Source organism: Rhinolophus sinicus, chromosome 8 (genome assembly GCF_057876585.1).
Source record: "Rhinolophus sinicus isolate RSI-liver-muscle chromosome 8, RSI-T2T, whole genome shotgun sequence".
NCBI lineage: Eukaryota > Metazoa > Chordata > Mammalia > Chiroptera > Rhinolophidae > Rhinolophus > Rhinolophus sinicus.
The window spans coordinates 8,430,454-8,445,986 of NC_142508.1; the positions used below are offsets into that span (position 1 = coordinate 8,430,454).

The 15,533-nt window shown below is 43.4% G+C and overlaps 1 protein-coding gene across 3 annotated transcripts in view; it reads right to left on the bottom strand.

The window, feature by feature from the left end:
* Positions 1–243: 243 nt before the first annotated feature.
* The window catches only part of AGK (acylglycerol kinase), a 75,857-nt gene continuing 60,567 nt past the window's right edge, over positions 244–15,533 (bottom strand). For all 3 annotated transcript variants that reach the window (XM_019749857.3, XM_088799875.1, XM_074315264.2), the window contains exons 11-16: positions 14,886–14,943; positions 10,540–10,687; positions 9,987–10,084; positions 4,577–4,647; positions 2,558–2,642; positions 244–1,469 (exon numbers count right to left, since the gene is read on the bottom strand). In XM_019749857.3, the coding sequence (XP_019605416.1) occupies positions 1,332–1,469; positions 2,558–2,642; positions 4,577–4,647; positions 9,987–10,084; positions 10,540–10,687; positions 14,886–14,943 (598 nt within the window). In that variant the 3' untranslated portion in view covers positions 244–1,331. The remainder of the gene's footprint in view (positions 1,470–2,557; positions 2,643–4,576; positions 4,648–9,986; positions 10,085–10,539; positions 10,688–14,885; positions 14,944–15,533) is intronic.

The window sequence follows — 15,533 nt, forward strand, 5'->3', positions numbered from 1 at the left end:
GATGACAGATCACTGATCTGCGACATGTAGCTCCAAAGGAATTCAGAGAGCTGCATGACAATTGTATCTCATCTACTTATTTATGTGCTTAAATCTATATAAAAAATGGAACAAGGAACATGATTGACATTGAGGTCTTACGTCAGCTACAAATAACATTTACGTGTTCTTAGATGAATGAACTAATGAGGGTAAAGAGCATTCTAAGTAAGTTAATAATTATCAAAAACATGATACTAATACTGTATGTCAATAATTATAACATTTATTCTGTACTGAGTTAACACTTAACAAACTGAAAATTTCAAGCATAAAAATCGGTTACGTTATGATAGCATTCTTTGCCGACAGAGTGGTATAGAAATACACATCCAAAAAAAAACATCAACTTAAAATTTTCAACTACTAAAGAACTTATTTATTTTTGTAAATGGATGAGTGTCAGACTGCTATGTATTTAAATTACACTGAATATGTTTAAAAGAGTGAAGTAACAGTTTTATTTTAAAATATCAATATTTACAGGATAGCAGAAAGTACATACTTTGGCAACTCTAACCTCCTATGAAAAACGTTAGATGTCAGCTTACAAGTGTGAGTGGAAACATGATTTTCCAAACTACTTTTAGGAAGTATGTGAGCAGAATAGTGTGTGGACCACGGCTTTACAATACTACATCCAGGTAAGGCTGTAGAGTCTCCTCTGGAGGGCGGCTGCTCTTTAAAAAAGTACAGATTCCTGGGCTCCATCCTGTTTGAGTTAATTAGGTTGGGCTCCCCGTAGCTCAATTTTCAATGAGCACCCCAGATGGTTCTCATGCAAACCAACATTTAAGAAGCACTACATAAAAAAAACAAACTAGTAAACTAACAGTGTTTCAGCCAAGGCTGAAGAGGGAAATACCTCACGTATGTTTCTGGATTGAGGAGAGAACGGAAGCAAGCGAAGTCATCAGAACTCACAGAGTAGCAGCACCATCGGGAAGCCTGGCACTTCCCGGAAGTCCTCAGAGGCCACTGTGCTTGCACTTCAGGCAGATAACAAGGTCTAGCCCTTTTCCAGCTACTGAGTGTGAGAATTTCCTAGAACTAGCCTGAGAAAAATCCGTACGTAGGCAGGACCGACTCACACAGACATCAAAGCATGCTAATGGGAAGCGGGCGGCACACGGGACACTTTGGGAAGCACTGCGAGAGAAGGGCAGAGGTACTTGCCATGAAAATGCCCTTGGGATCCGCTGACAACACAGGACAGGTGAGGCATTTGGTCCCTTTTGGCCCCATTGGGGGCCTAAAGTGCAGTCTCAGAACACTCTTCTCCTCCTGCCCGCTCACTGGGCTGTGCTCTGCAGCATCTGCTCTCTCTTCCGAGGGTCACAGAAGAACTGCAGTTTCCTGGGGAGCAGCTTCACCTCCACAGGCATTGCTTCATACTCCTCACTGTCAATGCTAAAGGAGCCCCCTGTGCCCTACGGAGAAGAGAGACGTACAACGGCTCACACCCACGTCAGGTCATTAAAGCATCGTCCTCTGTGAGGATTTAGTCTAAATGTTCTGTAAAAAGTATTTCAGAGCTTATGACGGGCAGAGTCTGCTTCTGGAAACACCCAAGTCTACCATCCATGGAAAAGGTTGTACTATTTTTTTTTATTTTTTTTTTTTGTGCCTCTATGTCTGGTACTACCAGAGTAGTTTGGCATTTGAGAAGATTATAATTTCAAATCTATATTAGAAGACAGGCGTTCTGCCATATCTTTAACGAAGGCATTGATCAGCGTGTTCTATGCCCTTCTCAGCCCTAATCTTTCTCCAACGAGAAGCGAGAGAGACAGCGAATTCTGGTAGGCAAGCCATTATGTGGATCCATTTGATTGTTTTCAAGGTTCTTTAATGTGCTTAGCTCTGTGCCTAAGGTACAGCATGCAGCATGTAGATTCTATAAAACTGTTCCACACTCGTGCATTTAATTCAACATTGGTCGTGTTGAAACTGGTGCCACCCAGTACGGGGACACCACGTGTTTTGCCTGCAATCCTATTTTGATTACAATAGTATAATGGCCACAGGTCTTCAGCAGCAATCTCTAACTTTTTCCTGAGGAATTACTAAGAGAATAACCTTACAATTTAGATGGTATTTCCAACTTTTTTCCCATTTACATGGATTATTCTTCTAGGGTTGGCATTTCACAATACAGAAAACTTCAGTGCCATTCGGAAAATGGCTTCCAGATCCTTCATAAACAACATGAAGGTAGAATCCACTGTTAACATTTGAGAATTCTCTGTGTGTTATAACTGGTTGCGGAATTTACATATGGAAAAACAAAGCTCAGGAGACCTAAGGATCCCGTGACAGAACTCTGGCTTAACATTACAAGGCTGCAGGACTCCACCTCTAAATCCTGGAGCTGTGGAAGGGGACTGCCATCTTTTCAGGTCTCCCTTAACGTGACCCGGAGCCTGGCAACAGGCTCAGTACATACCAGGCGCCTAGATGAGAGTCTGTTAATTGAGAGGAAGACGAACCAGAACTGGGGGGCCGCTGCCCTGCTCACCTCAGGAAGCAGCAGCGTGCACTGGCTGGCCTGGAGACACTCGGTGCCGGCAGCGTGCAGCGTGGGGTCTCGGACCTTTTTACTTCTGTGAGCAAAGGAGAGAGCAAGCTTGGAACCAGAGCTGTTAACTGCATCAGATTGTAAAAACGTAGCCAGTTCCTTCCATTTCGATGACTAAATAGATGAACCTGAGACCCATGGGACCATGGCGTTCTGTGAATAAGTTTTCCCACAAGGATTCTCGCTTAGCGTTGGGAGCCTAGATTGAGGTTTACTTGCTGGAGAGATCTGCGCGGGAAGGCTGAGTGATTTGACATAGTTCCACATGGGCCTGATGGTTGGGTGATTAAAAACCCCAAATTTAAAAATCTGAGTGAAACTGAATTCTTTAGAAAAAGTATTAAACTTTTTTATTTGGTATTTCTTGCGAGTCTACGCTTGAAGGAGGAAATACTTTCATTGTAATTTATAGTAGATACTGTGTCTGTGTGTGTGTGTGTGTGTGTGTGTACATACATAAACACCCAGAAGCTCCGATGACTCCATTACCAGTCTCCATTACCAATACTGCATCTTCACCTTGACTAAAAAGTGTTGGAGTAAAACCATCAGACTGAGTGGCCACACACAGTCCCCTCAGCATCCACACCCTTCACAGCTAGTTATGGGGCAAAGAGCAAACGCTAATCCAAGTAAATCAGTCCATTCCTGTTCATTAACTGCAACAGTAATTCTTTAGTATCTGACACTTCATCAGACTTTTCTAAGGCAACTTCACAGTGTCCTATTCAGAGACCCAGAGGAAACAGACATTCCCTGACTTCACCTGCGGTGGAGACCAACAGGAAACTGTGTTACCGCCGCTGACGCCAGCGACAGCTGACGCCAGGAGCACAGAGACGTCACCTAACTGAAGTAGTGCAGGCGGTCTTCCCTTCTATTTGTGCACGTCAGTATCATAAAGGAGATTTGAGGGACTTGGCCCCACTAGCCAAGTGCTCAATTAAGATAGCGTGTGGCTTCTGCACGCCCCGTAGAAGAAAGGAAAGGTTTTTCCCTCTCTTCCTTTTGCTACAGATACAGAAGGTAAATGAAAGCCTGCAGCAGCAGCTTATTCAGCATCTGAAGAATTTGTACCAAAAGCGGAAACACCACAAACTAATGAGACACTCTGGTGCCTGTGCTGGTGCAGACCGTGGGGTAGCCACGGAGACCCAGCCACTGCAGCCGAGATGTCTAATCTCCAACAGGCACACGAGGGAGCCCTGAGCTGAGAGACAACGCACAGAAACTGCAGCTGAGCCACCGCCAGTTGGCATGGTAACAGGCCCTTCTCAGATGCTTTGAAGACTGGAGGGGAACTTGGAGCACGCGTAACCAATGGACCTCTGGCAGAGGGGGGGCTTAAGAAATCACTCAGGACTCAGAAGGTTATTTTGTAATAGAAAAGGGGAAATCTGGAAAAAAATGCCCAAGGTACTCAATACCTTTTCAGGTTTCTCATTAACACCCCGAGAATAGGACAAGGGGGACTGACGAACAGTAACTGACGCTGGGACGTGCTTCACAACGAGAAAGACTTTTCCAACCCACGCGCATTTAAGACACAAAAGCGATCCTGAGACAGTGAGAGGTGATTATTTCATTCTATACACAGGGAAAGGATTCAGCGAGTAAGGATCTGTCCAAGTCATGAGGCCAGAACGTGGCAGAACCAGTCACTTCTGACCCCGAAGCCCAAATTCTGGGTGCCAGGCCAGGCCACACGGAGTCCTCTCTTTTCGGTTAAAATGCAAAGACTGTTCTCATACTCTGACCTTCCCAAAACAGTCAGGGAAGGCCAAAGCCGGACAGACAGGTGCACTCACTCTACATGGAAACCCACAGGAAACAAAGGCGGCTTCGGTTTCCAAACAAGACAAGTCCATTGCTGGGGCTCAGACTTCATGGGCGCTAGAGAGTAAAGGCTGACAACACAAACGACGTGAACCGATTTCCTCCAAAGCCCAGCGCACTTACCCTATAATTACGAAGTCTCCTTTGCTGACAGTGTCAGGTTCGATGCAGATGTTCATAAAGTCTTCTGTGCTCTAAAGAGGTGAGGACCACAAACATTAATCCTTTCAGTTTGGGCTAACACAGCCTGTTATCATCCGTAAGCCCTGGAGGTTCCTATTTTGAAGCTCTGTATTATACAGGGGACTTCATTTTAGTGACCTAACCCTGAATATATCTTTGGTTCCTTTTTTCCTGTTTCCATTAGGACCTTTATTGGGGTATAATTTACATACCATAAAGCTCATCTCCACTGTTCGTTTTTTACTACATACATAAGTAAAAAGTCAGGTTTGGAGGTTTGTAAAATCGTCACTAATAATCAAAGCTGTCCGAGTCCCTAGGATTCCCTCCTGTGCGGGCCACGCTTTCAGCCGCGCTTCTCCCGGCTCGCCTCGTCCTTACTATTCGTCAGCCTCACACCACACCTGCTAGATCAGCTTCCTGGTGTGGAGAGCCCAAGTATCCATTTTTCAAAATGCTGTATGCGCACATTTGGAATGCAACCAGAGCCGAAGAGAAGCAATCCATTTATGCCACGGTCATGTTTTAAGAACTTTCTATTCCCAACCACAAGCAAGGTCTGTGAGAACTGAGCTACAAGGAAGTGGCTATACAAACAGACCTGGTTCCTGCCCCGCTCCCCTCACCTTACTGTGGCTAGTGGCCTGCAATCCACACCTGGCCCTGTGTGATTCAATCCCACACCTCCATGTCTGCTTCAAATGGAGCTTTGTTTCTTTGTGGACAGGTTCAAAACCTGTAGCCCCAGCATAACCCGGCGGCCTCTGAGCGCTGACAGCCTTAAAGGGTACTGCCAAAGCACAGCTATATCTCTCAACTAGGAATTACACCACATGGGATGACTTTGCTGCAAGTTCACCTTTACTTAACAGCGACTTGTCCAGTGAATTCCTCTAGGTGCTTGCATTACATCCGGGAACAACAACAACAACAACAACAAACCCAAATTTCTGCCTACAAAGAACTTACATTCTACCGGGACAGTGGAGGGGATAAACAAAAACAAAACACATACTCTATGGTTTATTTTATGATTAATAAAATAAATCATAAGTATGTTAGAAATGTTAGAGAATATCAGTATAAAAACAGTAAATTATGGAATGAATATAGACGGCGTAAATGCTAAATTTGAGCATATTAGACAACAAGTACATTACAAAAACGAGAGAACTAGAGCAAGGAATACCAGGTGACACTGGTGGCAGTGGTGACATTTTCACACAGAGGTCCCGGTGGGCCACACTGAGAAGGCAGCCCCTGAGCAGACTCCTGGAGGAGGTGCGGGAGCGAGCGGTGTGGGTCGCCAAGGTCGTGGTTCTCGGCCTTTGGCAAGTCCTGATTGGAGGGCTTGTACTGACGCTGTTCTCGGAGCTGATGGCTCCGCAGATCTGGGGTGAGGCCCAAGAATTTGTGTTTCTGACAAGTTCCCGAGTGACGCTGCTGTTGCTGATCTAAGGACCACACTTTGCGAATCACGGGTCCAGGGAAGAGTGATCTACACCGAGGTCCCTGTCAGGGCAGGGCCTGAAGGGGGTGCAAGGCCTGACGTGTGAAAGAGCAGCAAGGAAGCCACTGTGGCTGGAGCAGCGGGTGAGGGGCAGTGGGGACGAAGTCACAGAAAGGACCCTGGAGACCATGACAAGGAATGTGGCCGGCAGGCGACACTGGAAGGTTCTAGGCAGAGGAGCATGATCTGGCTTCCTTTGAATAGATCTCTCTGGCTACTATGTTTAGAGCAGAATAAAGGGGGAAAGGAGCAAGCAGGGAGACCACTTAGGAACCCATTGTCATAATCCGGTAAAACACGATGGTGCCTTTGGTCAGGTAGCAGGACGTCGTGTGAGGGGTTGGCAATATTTAGAAGGTGACACCACCAGGACTTCCTCAGAGATGAGGTGCGAGGAGAGAACGAGCAGCCACGAGTGGCTCCAAGAGCTTTGCCTGAACACATGAAAGACTGGAATTCCAGTCAAATCAATGGGGGGGAGACGGGGTGAAGCGGGCTTCTGGTGCGGAGGGAAGATCAGGAACTCAGTTCTGGCTACGCAGACTGAAGTGTGTATTAGACATCTAAATGGAGGCGTTAAGTAGATAGTTACACATACAAGTCTAGGCTTTGGGCTTTGCAAACAGTGCAAGTGCCAAAATCAACGTATTGTACTACCGTGACAGATTAAATGAGAAAACCTTATCTCAACAGGTGCTGGAAAGGTACTGATAAAAGTAAATATCCACTCATGATAAAAATTCTTAGCAAAGTAGGCACAGAAGGGAATTTCTGTAACCTTATATAGGTATCTACAAAAAACCCCATCAAACTCAAGAATGAAGCAACAAAACCTTTCTACATCAGAAATAAGACAGCGACGCCTGCTGTCACTACTTCTATTCAACACTGAGGACTTAGCCAAGTGATAAAGGAAGATCCAAGATTCGAAGGCTAAGGTTTGGAAGAACAAAACTTGCATCATTTGTAGTTGACATGATTGAATCTACAGAAAATCCAAAGGAATCCCCATAGATATACTTAATAAAATTAATACGAATTTAGTTTGATTTTTTTATATTGATGTTGAATCAGCAATTCCATGTTCCATCTACTCAATCAGATAGTATTTCTTAGCATTTCATTTTTTAACTATTTACAAGAACATCAAAAATGAAGCTAACCAGCCATAGATCCAGCAAAAGACAAAAAATTATAGAGAAAACTATAAAACTTCATCGAAAGACATTAAAATCTAAATAAATGAAGAGCTATGCCACATTCATATGATAGAAGAGATGTCACTTACCCTCAAATTGAACTACAGGTTCAATGTAATCTTGATCAATATAACAGTTATTATGTGGAACTTAATAAACATTCCAAGAGAGACTTATAGAAATCAAAGTCAAGAATAGCCAAGAGACTCTTTAAGAAGAAAAAAAATGGACTTATTATAAACCTAATAATTACAAGAAGCACAGTGCTAGTACAAGTATAGAAAAACAGAGCGACTGCACAGAGAAACCACAAACATTGCCATGTGTACAAACACTTGACGTGTAGATCAGTGTTGGGGGGGAGGGGACATTTCAGTAAGTGGTGCTTGGACAACTGGCTTTCTATGTGGAAAGAATATAAAATTGGAGTCCTTACTTCCATTTCTTTTTTTAATAAAAGTGGAATCATTTGATACAGTCATTTTAATCTGGTCTTTCATTTAATACATGACGAACATCTTTCCATGTCAATAAAGATTGAGAGAAAGAACGTTTTAAATAAATGTACCAAACAGTGTTGAATCCGTCCTCTGATTAGCTTGTTTCATGTTTTGCTGTTACAAATACTGTGAACACAGCTGTACAAGAGATCCTAATTTTCACACATTCCACACCTCTACAGCCTCTTTCAGACTCTGAATATACTTTTTAAAATGATAAATGAACATTTTGAGCTATTACATGGCAGCTTCATTGTCTTTGAACATTTTATTGCATTTTGCTTGTATTTTTACAAAGAGGTGTGGCAAAAAGAAAATGAACGTGCTGCTAGTAGAGGTAAGAAGCATCGTATCACACACGTTTATAATTGGCACAGAGATAAAGCGCTCTCAGCTTTGGGAATGTGGGTAATCTTCGGCCACAATCACATATTCACTAGACTCAGTCTGCTCACAGCTATTCAACCATCAGGGGAAAGAATGAGTCAAAGAACATGAACAAAATACTGGAAGTTCGTATTATCAGAGACTGCGTATAAAGGAAACGTATAATTAGAAATCTTATCTTTCTTTTTTATATTCTAGAACAGGATTTTTTTTTAATCTTAATACATTTACTTTCACCAATGTTCTCAGGATTCCATTATATGAGAAACAAGACGGGCTGTCTACACTGTGTATTCATCTGATGACTTCTGTAGGATGAATTCCTAGAAATATACTCAATAGGACAAGTATATAGACGCTTCATATATGCAGCCAAGATGCCACTAGAATCAGAGGGATCCGCCTTCGGTGCCCATCAGAAATGCGCGAGACTGCCCATTGCCCCACCCACACCAACACTGAATACTAACGTCCTGTTTAATCTGTGACAATTCAGTAGTTACTGTTTCAATTTGCATTTCTTTGATGTTGAGCACTTTGTTTCCTTATATATAAAATACAGGTAAAAGTTATAGCTACCTGCTAATACAGTCATGAAGGTTACATGACATGATATGTAAAATTCTTAGGCTAGTACCTAGCATGGAGTATATATTCAGTAACTATAAGCTATTTTTTTCATGTTTATTTCTTTTGTTCTAATCTTGCCCTTTGCCTGTTTCTATTAGTCCTTTGCCCATTTCTTATGGATTTATCCTAAGTTTGTTATAAAGGAAAGCTGTTAACTCCTAGTTTATCACCTTCTCATATGTCTGCTAATTTGTCATTAAAAATGTTGTCTAGTTTCTTTTGTAACTATACACTGACAAATGCATCCATATGATTTTTGCATTAGGTGCCATGCTTAGAAACGCCTTGTCCCCCCCAAGTGTATATTGATAATCACTTAGATTTCATTCCAGGGCTTTATTGGGTTTTTTCACATTGACTCTTAATCCAACTGGAATGAATTTAGGAGGTGAAGGGAGCTATGCCATCCAGATGTTATACGATGCACATGCATGACGTTTATCATTAGAAAATAGCTCGATACTCTGAATGTGAACACGGGAATCACATCGCCCAGTCCCTTCATCTCCGCTTACACGCATCGCTACGTTCAGTCCACGGGCCAATTTGCAGACTGACCAAGTCAAGGTGAACATCCTGCTTTGATTTGCCTAAAACCTGATCATAGTAATTAGTCCATTTAAATAATTAGTCATTATTCAAGGACAAGTTTTCTATTGGCATTCTCATTAATATAAACTATTAAGGGGTCAGTATGTATAATAGTGTATATACAGTTTTTTTCCTCCTGGGGAACTAAATCTACATATTTAATAGTCACAGAAATAATGAATATTCACTCCAGTAAAAGTTCCACGACTTTTTATTCCTGTGACAAATGGGAGCAGGCTCACTTCATTTCTAAAGGCCTTTCGCCCTCAGTTCTCTGAAGACAGAACGCGTGGTCACTAGCACTCAGCAATGTCCAGAAGCCGTGACCCAGCCCTTCAGCATTTAAGCCACTACCTCACTCAGCTGTTCCTTCTTCTCGCTATTACTTCCAAAGGCACACCACACCGTCCTTCCCTGATCTCGCCTCTCTAACCCACAGGGTGAAATGAAAATACTGAATGAGTGGGAGAGAATGTAGCCTTTGGCACTTTTCCCAGATAACAAACGCTTTCCTAATAAAAAAGCACACTTACCATCAGGTCAAGCTGACTGTTCCGTGTGGTGATGGACAGTTCAATGGTGGACAGCTGCACGTCTTTCCAGACCTCCGGGCTCACCTCTTGGGAAAGGGCTGTGTGAATGCATGAGACACAGGTCAATTGCTTCCATTAACATTTTGTCACTCCACCACCAAGGGCCAGCTGCCAGCTGCTCAGCTCGGCCTCCCAGGCCCGTCAGCTGACTCTCCAGCATCGTTTTCTCCATTTCATATCTCTAATACACGGGCTAAAGAGCCAGGCTCAGAATGGGATCTCTGTGCCAGAAAGAGCCCTACCGACACAGCCAGAATAACAGAAAGGTCGGTGATAGAACAGGAGCCGCTGTTTGTCTCAAGCGACACAGGGTATTCCCATCCACGCGACAGTGGGTGAGCAGGTCTGGGCCCTGCTCTGGCTCCCAGAAGGCGGAATTCAGTGATCCCCAAACAGCTCCTCCAGCTCTAGGGAAGTCTCTGATGCGGATATGGGGTCTGTTCTAGGCAGCCCTGGACCGACCAGGGCTTTCAATCTCTGATCACGTGCTCACCGTCCTGTGGTCGTGCCCAGTATGACGCGAGCCTCCGTAATATTCTCCTGTACAAAGAGGGCCGTGGCGGGACCACTTCCGCTCCACTGGGAGGTCTCTCTATAGGTCCCGCGTACGAGATAGAGGCTTGGTGAGTTTGAGGCCACTCCTTTTAAAGTGAAGAGAGAAAAACATTTGTCAGGCACACAATCCCAAACTCTGGGAGTTTCTCTATGCAAACTCAGTCTTCTATCTGTACCTGCAAGAAAGCTAACACTCTCTCACTGGATGGACTCTTCTCTCACTTGGAGCACTGAATCCACAGGCTCCCTTTCCCCATTACCGGCCTGCGTGAACACCACGGCCTCTGACTGCAGCCTCCATTGCGCCTCCTCACAGAGCAGAGAGAGATCAAAGGGGACTAGCAACCACTGCTCATACTTATCCCAAAAGTTCTCAGACTGAATGAGCTAGAACCATCCCATAATAAACTGACCTTTGGTAGACAGATGGTGACACAAGAAATTGATGCAATGCAGTTGCAGGACTTACCTCCTTCACTTCTGCCATCCTGGCCCACAGGGAGGCCAGAATGGTTTAGTGCAGCCTCAAAACCCTGCCGCAGACTTTTCACTCCTGCTTCAAAGCTCATCATTCTTGCACTCTAGATTTTATTGTCTTCTACTACCCGACACCCCAAGTCCAGTGTCATCCTCCATGTCAACTGTGTCCACGGGAATAATTAAAACAATGCTCTAGCCCCTCAGCCCTTGACGTCACCTCTAATTCACCAGAGCCACCCAGGACTAGTCAGTCTAGGAAATCTAAAACCCTGTGAGTCTGCTCTCTATTCATGTCTCTGATTCTGTTCAGCTGGTTGATTCTTTTATGCCCAGTGTTTCATAGGGCCATCTACTCCAGTTCTCAAGTTTCCGTGTGGTGAATCACAAAGGAGTACCAGGTCTGACTGCTCTCACTCCATCACATACCCATCTCTCCCCAAGTCCAGAAGGACGGGTGCACGGATCCTGCCCCCTCCTCTCTGACGCACACGCTGCTGCTTCATGCGTGAGCTTACACAGCAGCCTCTGCCCCGAAGGAATCATCTGACGGATCAATTCAATGTGGAGTATTTGGAGATCAGACCACGACCCTCTATTTAAGCTGCAGCCGTTGATAACGCTGACATTTTGATCTCCATCTGCCTCTTTCCTGCATTTGTTTTCATAACTTGGTTCAAACTCAGAAGAGGAAGAAAGGGGTGTGATTTTTTTTGGCCCCTGAAGATCCTGACTGCTTGACCAAGTTTGCAATCACATTAAGAATGCCAGTCCCTGACCACACCGATTGCCCTCCGGGCCTAATTAACAGGTGACTCCTTCAGATGACTCTTCCCCGTCCCCTCATCACTTTTGGCCCTCTTGTGTCGTTAGTCTTCCATAACATGTGCCCTGAGAAGCCCCAGTTCTGGATCAATCTTGTCACGAGGTTTCTGTACTTCTACATCATGGCTCAGTATTATTGAAGGGAGAAAAAAATACTCCTGCTGAGTATGAATACAGGAAAAACAACCACCAAGCAGGCACATCTTTGTCACAACAAATTCTTGGTCCTTGGTGCCTAATCCTCTGAAACCTTCCCATGTTCATCTTTCCGCAAAACCCCCTGTACCACCACCACCACCCTGCTCTTTTTCAGTAGATCACTTTGCTTCCCACGCCTCAGAGAGAACATCAGAGAACTGCCTGAACTCGCCATAAATTTGTTTTCATCTGGGTCTCTCGTTCCTCTCCTGTCTCAAGGAAGAAGTGTCCCTTCCCCTGTCCCTTCTATTCGCTCATGGATTTTGCCAACTCAGTCATGCTGTTTTGCTCCTTTCTCTCACCTCTTCCCTTCTTTTTTCTATTGTTTCGGGGTATAAAGACATGGATACCTCTTTCCAATAAAAAAACCACACTCCATGGACCCCATGTTTCTCACTAGCTTTCGCCTTTTCTGTCTCCTTCCCTTCAAAGTCCAGCTCCCGTAATAGATGCAGTGGCCTCCCCTTGCGTCTCTGCTTCTTTACCTCCCATGTGTTCCTTAACTGCCTTTATGGCTTCACTCCACTCAGGAGGTTACCAAACCATCTGAGGTCGCCCAATTCAATGCATACTCTCCCACCTTTGGACCCTTTGCTGTTGCTTCTTGAAATCTCACTTCTTGAAAATTCTCTCTTCCACTGGCTTCTATGTCAGTACTCTCTCCTCTGGTTCCTCTTAGTAGTTCCCAGGCAGCTTTTCTGGCCCGTTAATGTTTACATTCCTCAGGGCTATTGCTGGCCATCGATTCTTCATGGTAACTTCATCAAAACCATCGTTTCAATGCTACTCACACACTTATTTAAATCTATTTTTTCAGCCCAGAGCTCTCTGCTGAATTCTAGACCTAAGTCACAATTGCATCTCCATTTGTACCAAAATATGTTAAACTCAATATATGCCAAACTGACAAGACTGATCCAGAACTGGGGCTTCTCAGGGCACATATGATGCAAGGCCCAAGACACAAGAGGGCCAAACTGAAAGTTTCATCTTTCTTCACAAACTGGACCTTATGCCAACATTATCAACATTAATGGAAAACTCTAGTTACCAAATTGTAGTCCCTCAACCCAGAAATCTGGGACTCCTCTACCCTCCTTGCAACTTTGGAGGGTCCTACCTTATTATCTCTCTCTCTTTTTTTTTTTTTTTTTTTAACATTTGATGAGTATCTTTTAATTTAAAAAGTTTTAACCCTTTTGGGAATATTGGCATTTTATTTTATTTTATTTTTTTTAATAGAAAAATGGCTTTTTATTTATTTTTTATTTTTTATTTTTGGACATTGCCTTTTTATTTTTATTTTATTTTTTTTATTAGTTTCAGGTGCACAAGACAAAGCAAAACTTAGACGTTTATCATTTATATCCCTCACACTGTGTGAACCCCCCTCCCCCCATCCACTATCCCTCTGTACGTTCCCAAAACCTCTCACCTTCCCCTTATCCCCACCCTCCCACCCCTCTAGCAACCCTCTGTTTTTCCTCCATGTTTCCAAAACTGTCTCTGATTAGTTCATTCACTTATTCTTTTCTTTAGATTCCGCGTATAAGTGAGATCATATGGTATTTGTCTTTCTCTTTCTGACTTATTTCACTTAACATAATGTTCTCTAGGTCCATCCATGTTGTTGCAAATGGTAAGATTTCTTTCTTCTTTATGGCTGCGTAATACTCCATTGTATAAATGTACCACAGTTTCTTAATCCAGTCATCTACTGACGGGCATTTCAGTTGTTTCCATGTCTTGGCTATTGTGTATAGTGCTGCAATAAACATAGGGGTGCATAAAGATTTTTGAATTGGAGTTTTGGATTTCTCCGGATAGATACCTAGGAGTGGGATTGCTGGATCATAAGGTAGTTCCATTTTCAGATTTTTGAGATACCTCCAAACTGTTTTCCATAGTGGCTGCACCAACCTGCATTCCCACCAACAGTGCACCAGCGTTCCCTTTTCTCCACATCTGTGCCAGCACTTGTTGTTTGTTGATTTATTGATCAATCCATCCTCTGTTATCAGTACTGTTACCGCCTTGCTTTATACCTCGTCACCTCTCACCTGCATCACTTAACAATCTTCTGATGCCATTGCCATCAGCTCCCTATGCCAATCTCCAATCTCTTGTCCACATGGCTGCCAAACAATTTTTCTAAAATGCAATCTGCTCATGTCATCGCCCCACTTAAGACTCAGTAAGTTCCAGTCATTTAACAAGAAAAGTCAGATCCACATCAAAACCTGCCAGAAGCTGCCCCTACCGAACCTTCAAACTCCCGTTCCTGCCACTCCGCTGCCGTAAGGAAAGACCACGTCACACCACGGTGACTTAACACAGCCTGGCCTCTCCACCACTACCCACTTTTGCCCAGCCCGGTTTGAAACATGCTATGTCAGATATCAGTCTGTATGATCACATGTTTTCAGATACAAATCTCCAATCATTTTCAGATACTAATATGACACCCTTACAAATAACTGATGAGAGATTGGTCATTTTGTTCAAGGTTTGTCTGGCCAGAGTGAGTGAAGGAATAGGCAAAGGGAAATGGAACATTAAAGAAAAATTAATATGGTTTGGTAATGGAGGGAATGAGTTGGCAGATGAGGAGTGAGTGAGACAGGACAGCTTTCTGCATTTGTATATAAGTAAATGCTCCCCATTGTCGTACTGGAGCATGTCATATACATCTGCAGCAAGGAATTTTTGAAAAATCCAAATATGTACATCACAGAGGCAACAAAATAACACTGGGCAAATGTCTGCATTGGAAATTGCGTTTACCTTAAGAGTGCTGAAAAAGTGAGCTGCTTTAGTTTTTAGAGGACCAAGATACCAGTACCTGCGAAAGACCAAGATAAAACTCTAATTAGAATATTAAAAGAACTATCAATGTGATAGATAGCATTCATGACACACAATACATTAGAATTACACCTTTACTAGAGTGTCTGCTCTGGAGGCTTGGGGATTGTGGTTTAGCATAAAAGAGTATTACAGTAAAATTTTAGTCTGCACTTCAATGCCATGTCAAACAGTATGTAATTAGTTACACAGTAGCTAAATCCTTGCAATTTAGGAGGGATATATAATCAGAGTCTCCTTGAAGCGCTGTATTTGTAAGTATCACTGTAATATATACTTTTAACCACAGAATATAGTTAATATACATTCAAAAAAGCACTGAGTAGAGACGGATAAAGCCACAATGACATGCAATGCCAGGAGACCTGATGTGTCACCCACAAGTTAAATGACTGCATCCTGTACAGCAAGTTCTCTCTCTCTCTCTCTCTCTCTCTCTCTCTCTCTCTCTCTCTCTCACACACACACACACACACACACAATTACAATTTGTAAATCAGCATAATTGCACATTACTCATACAGCTTTAAAATGGCAAACGTATAACCTAGGGTCTATTTCATATGG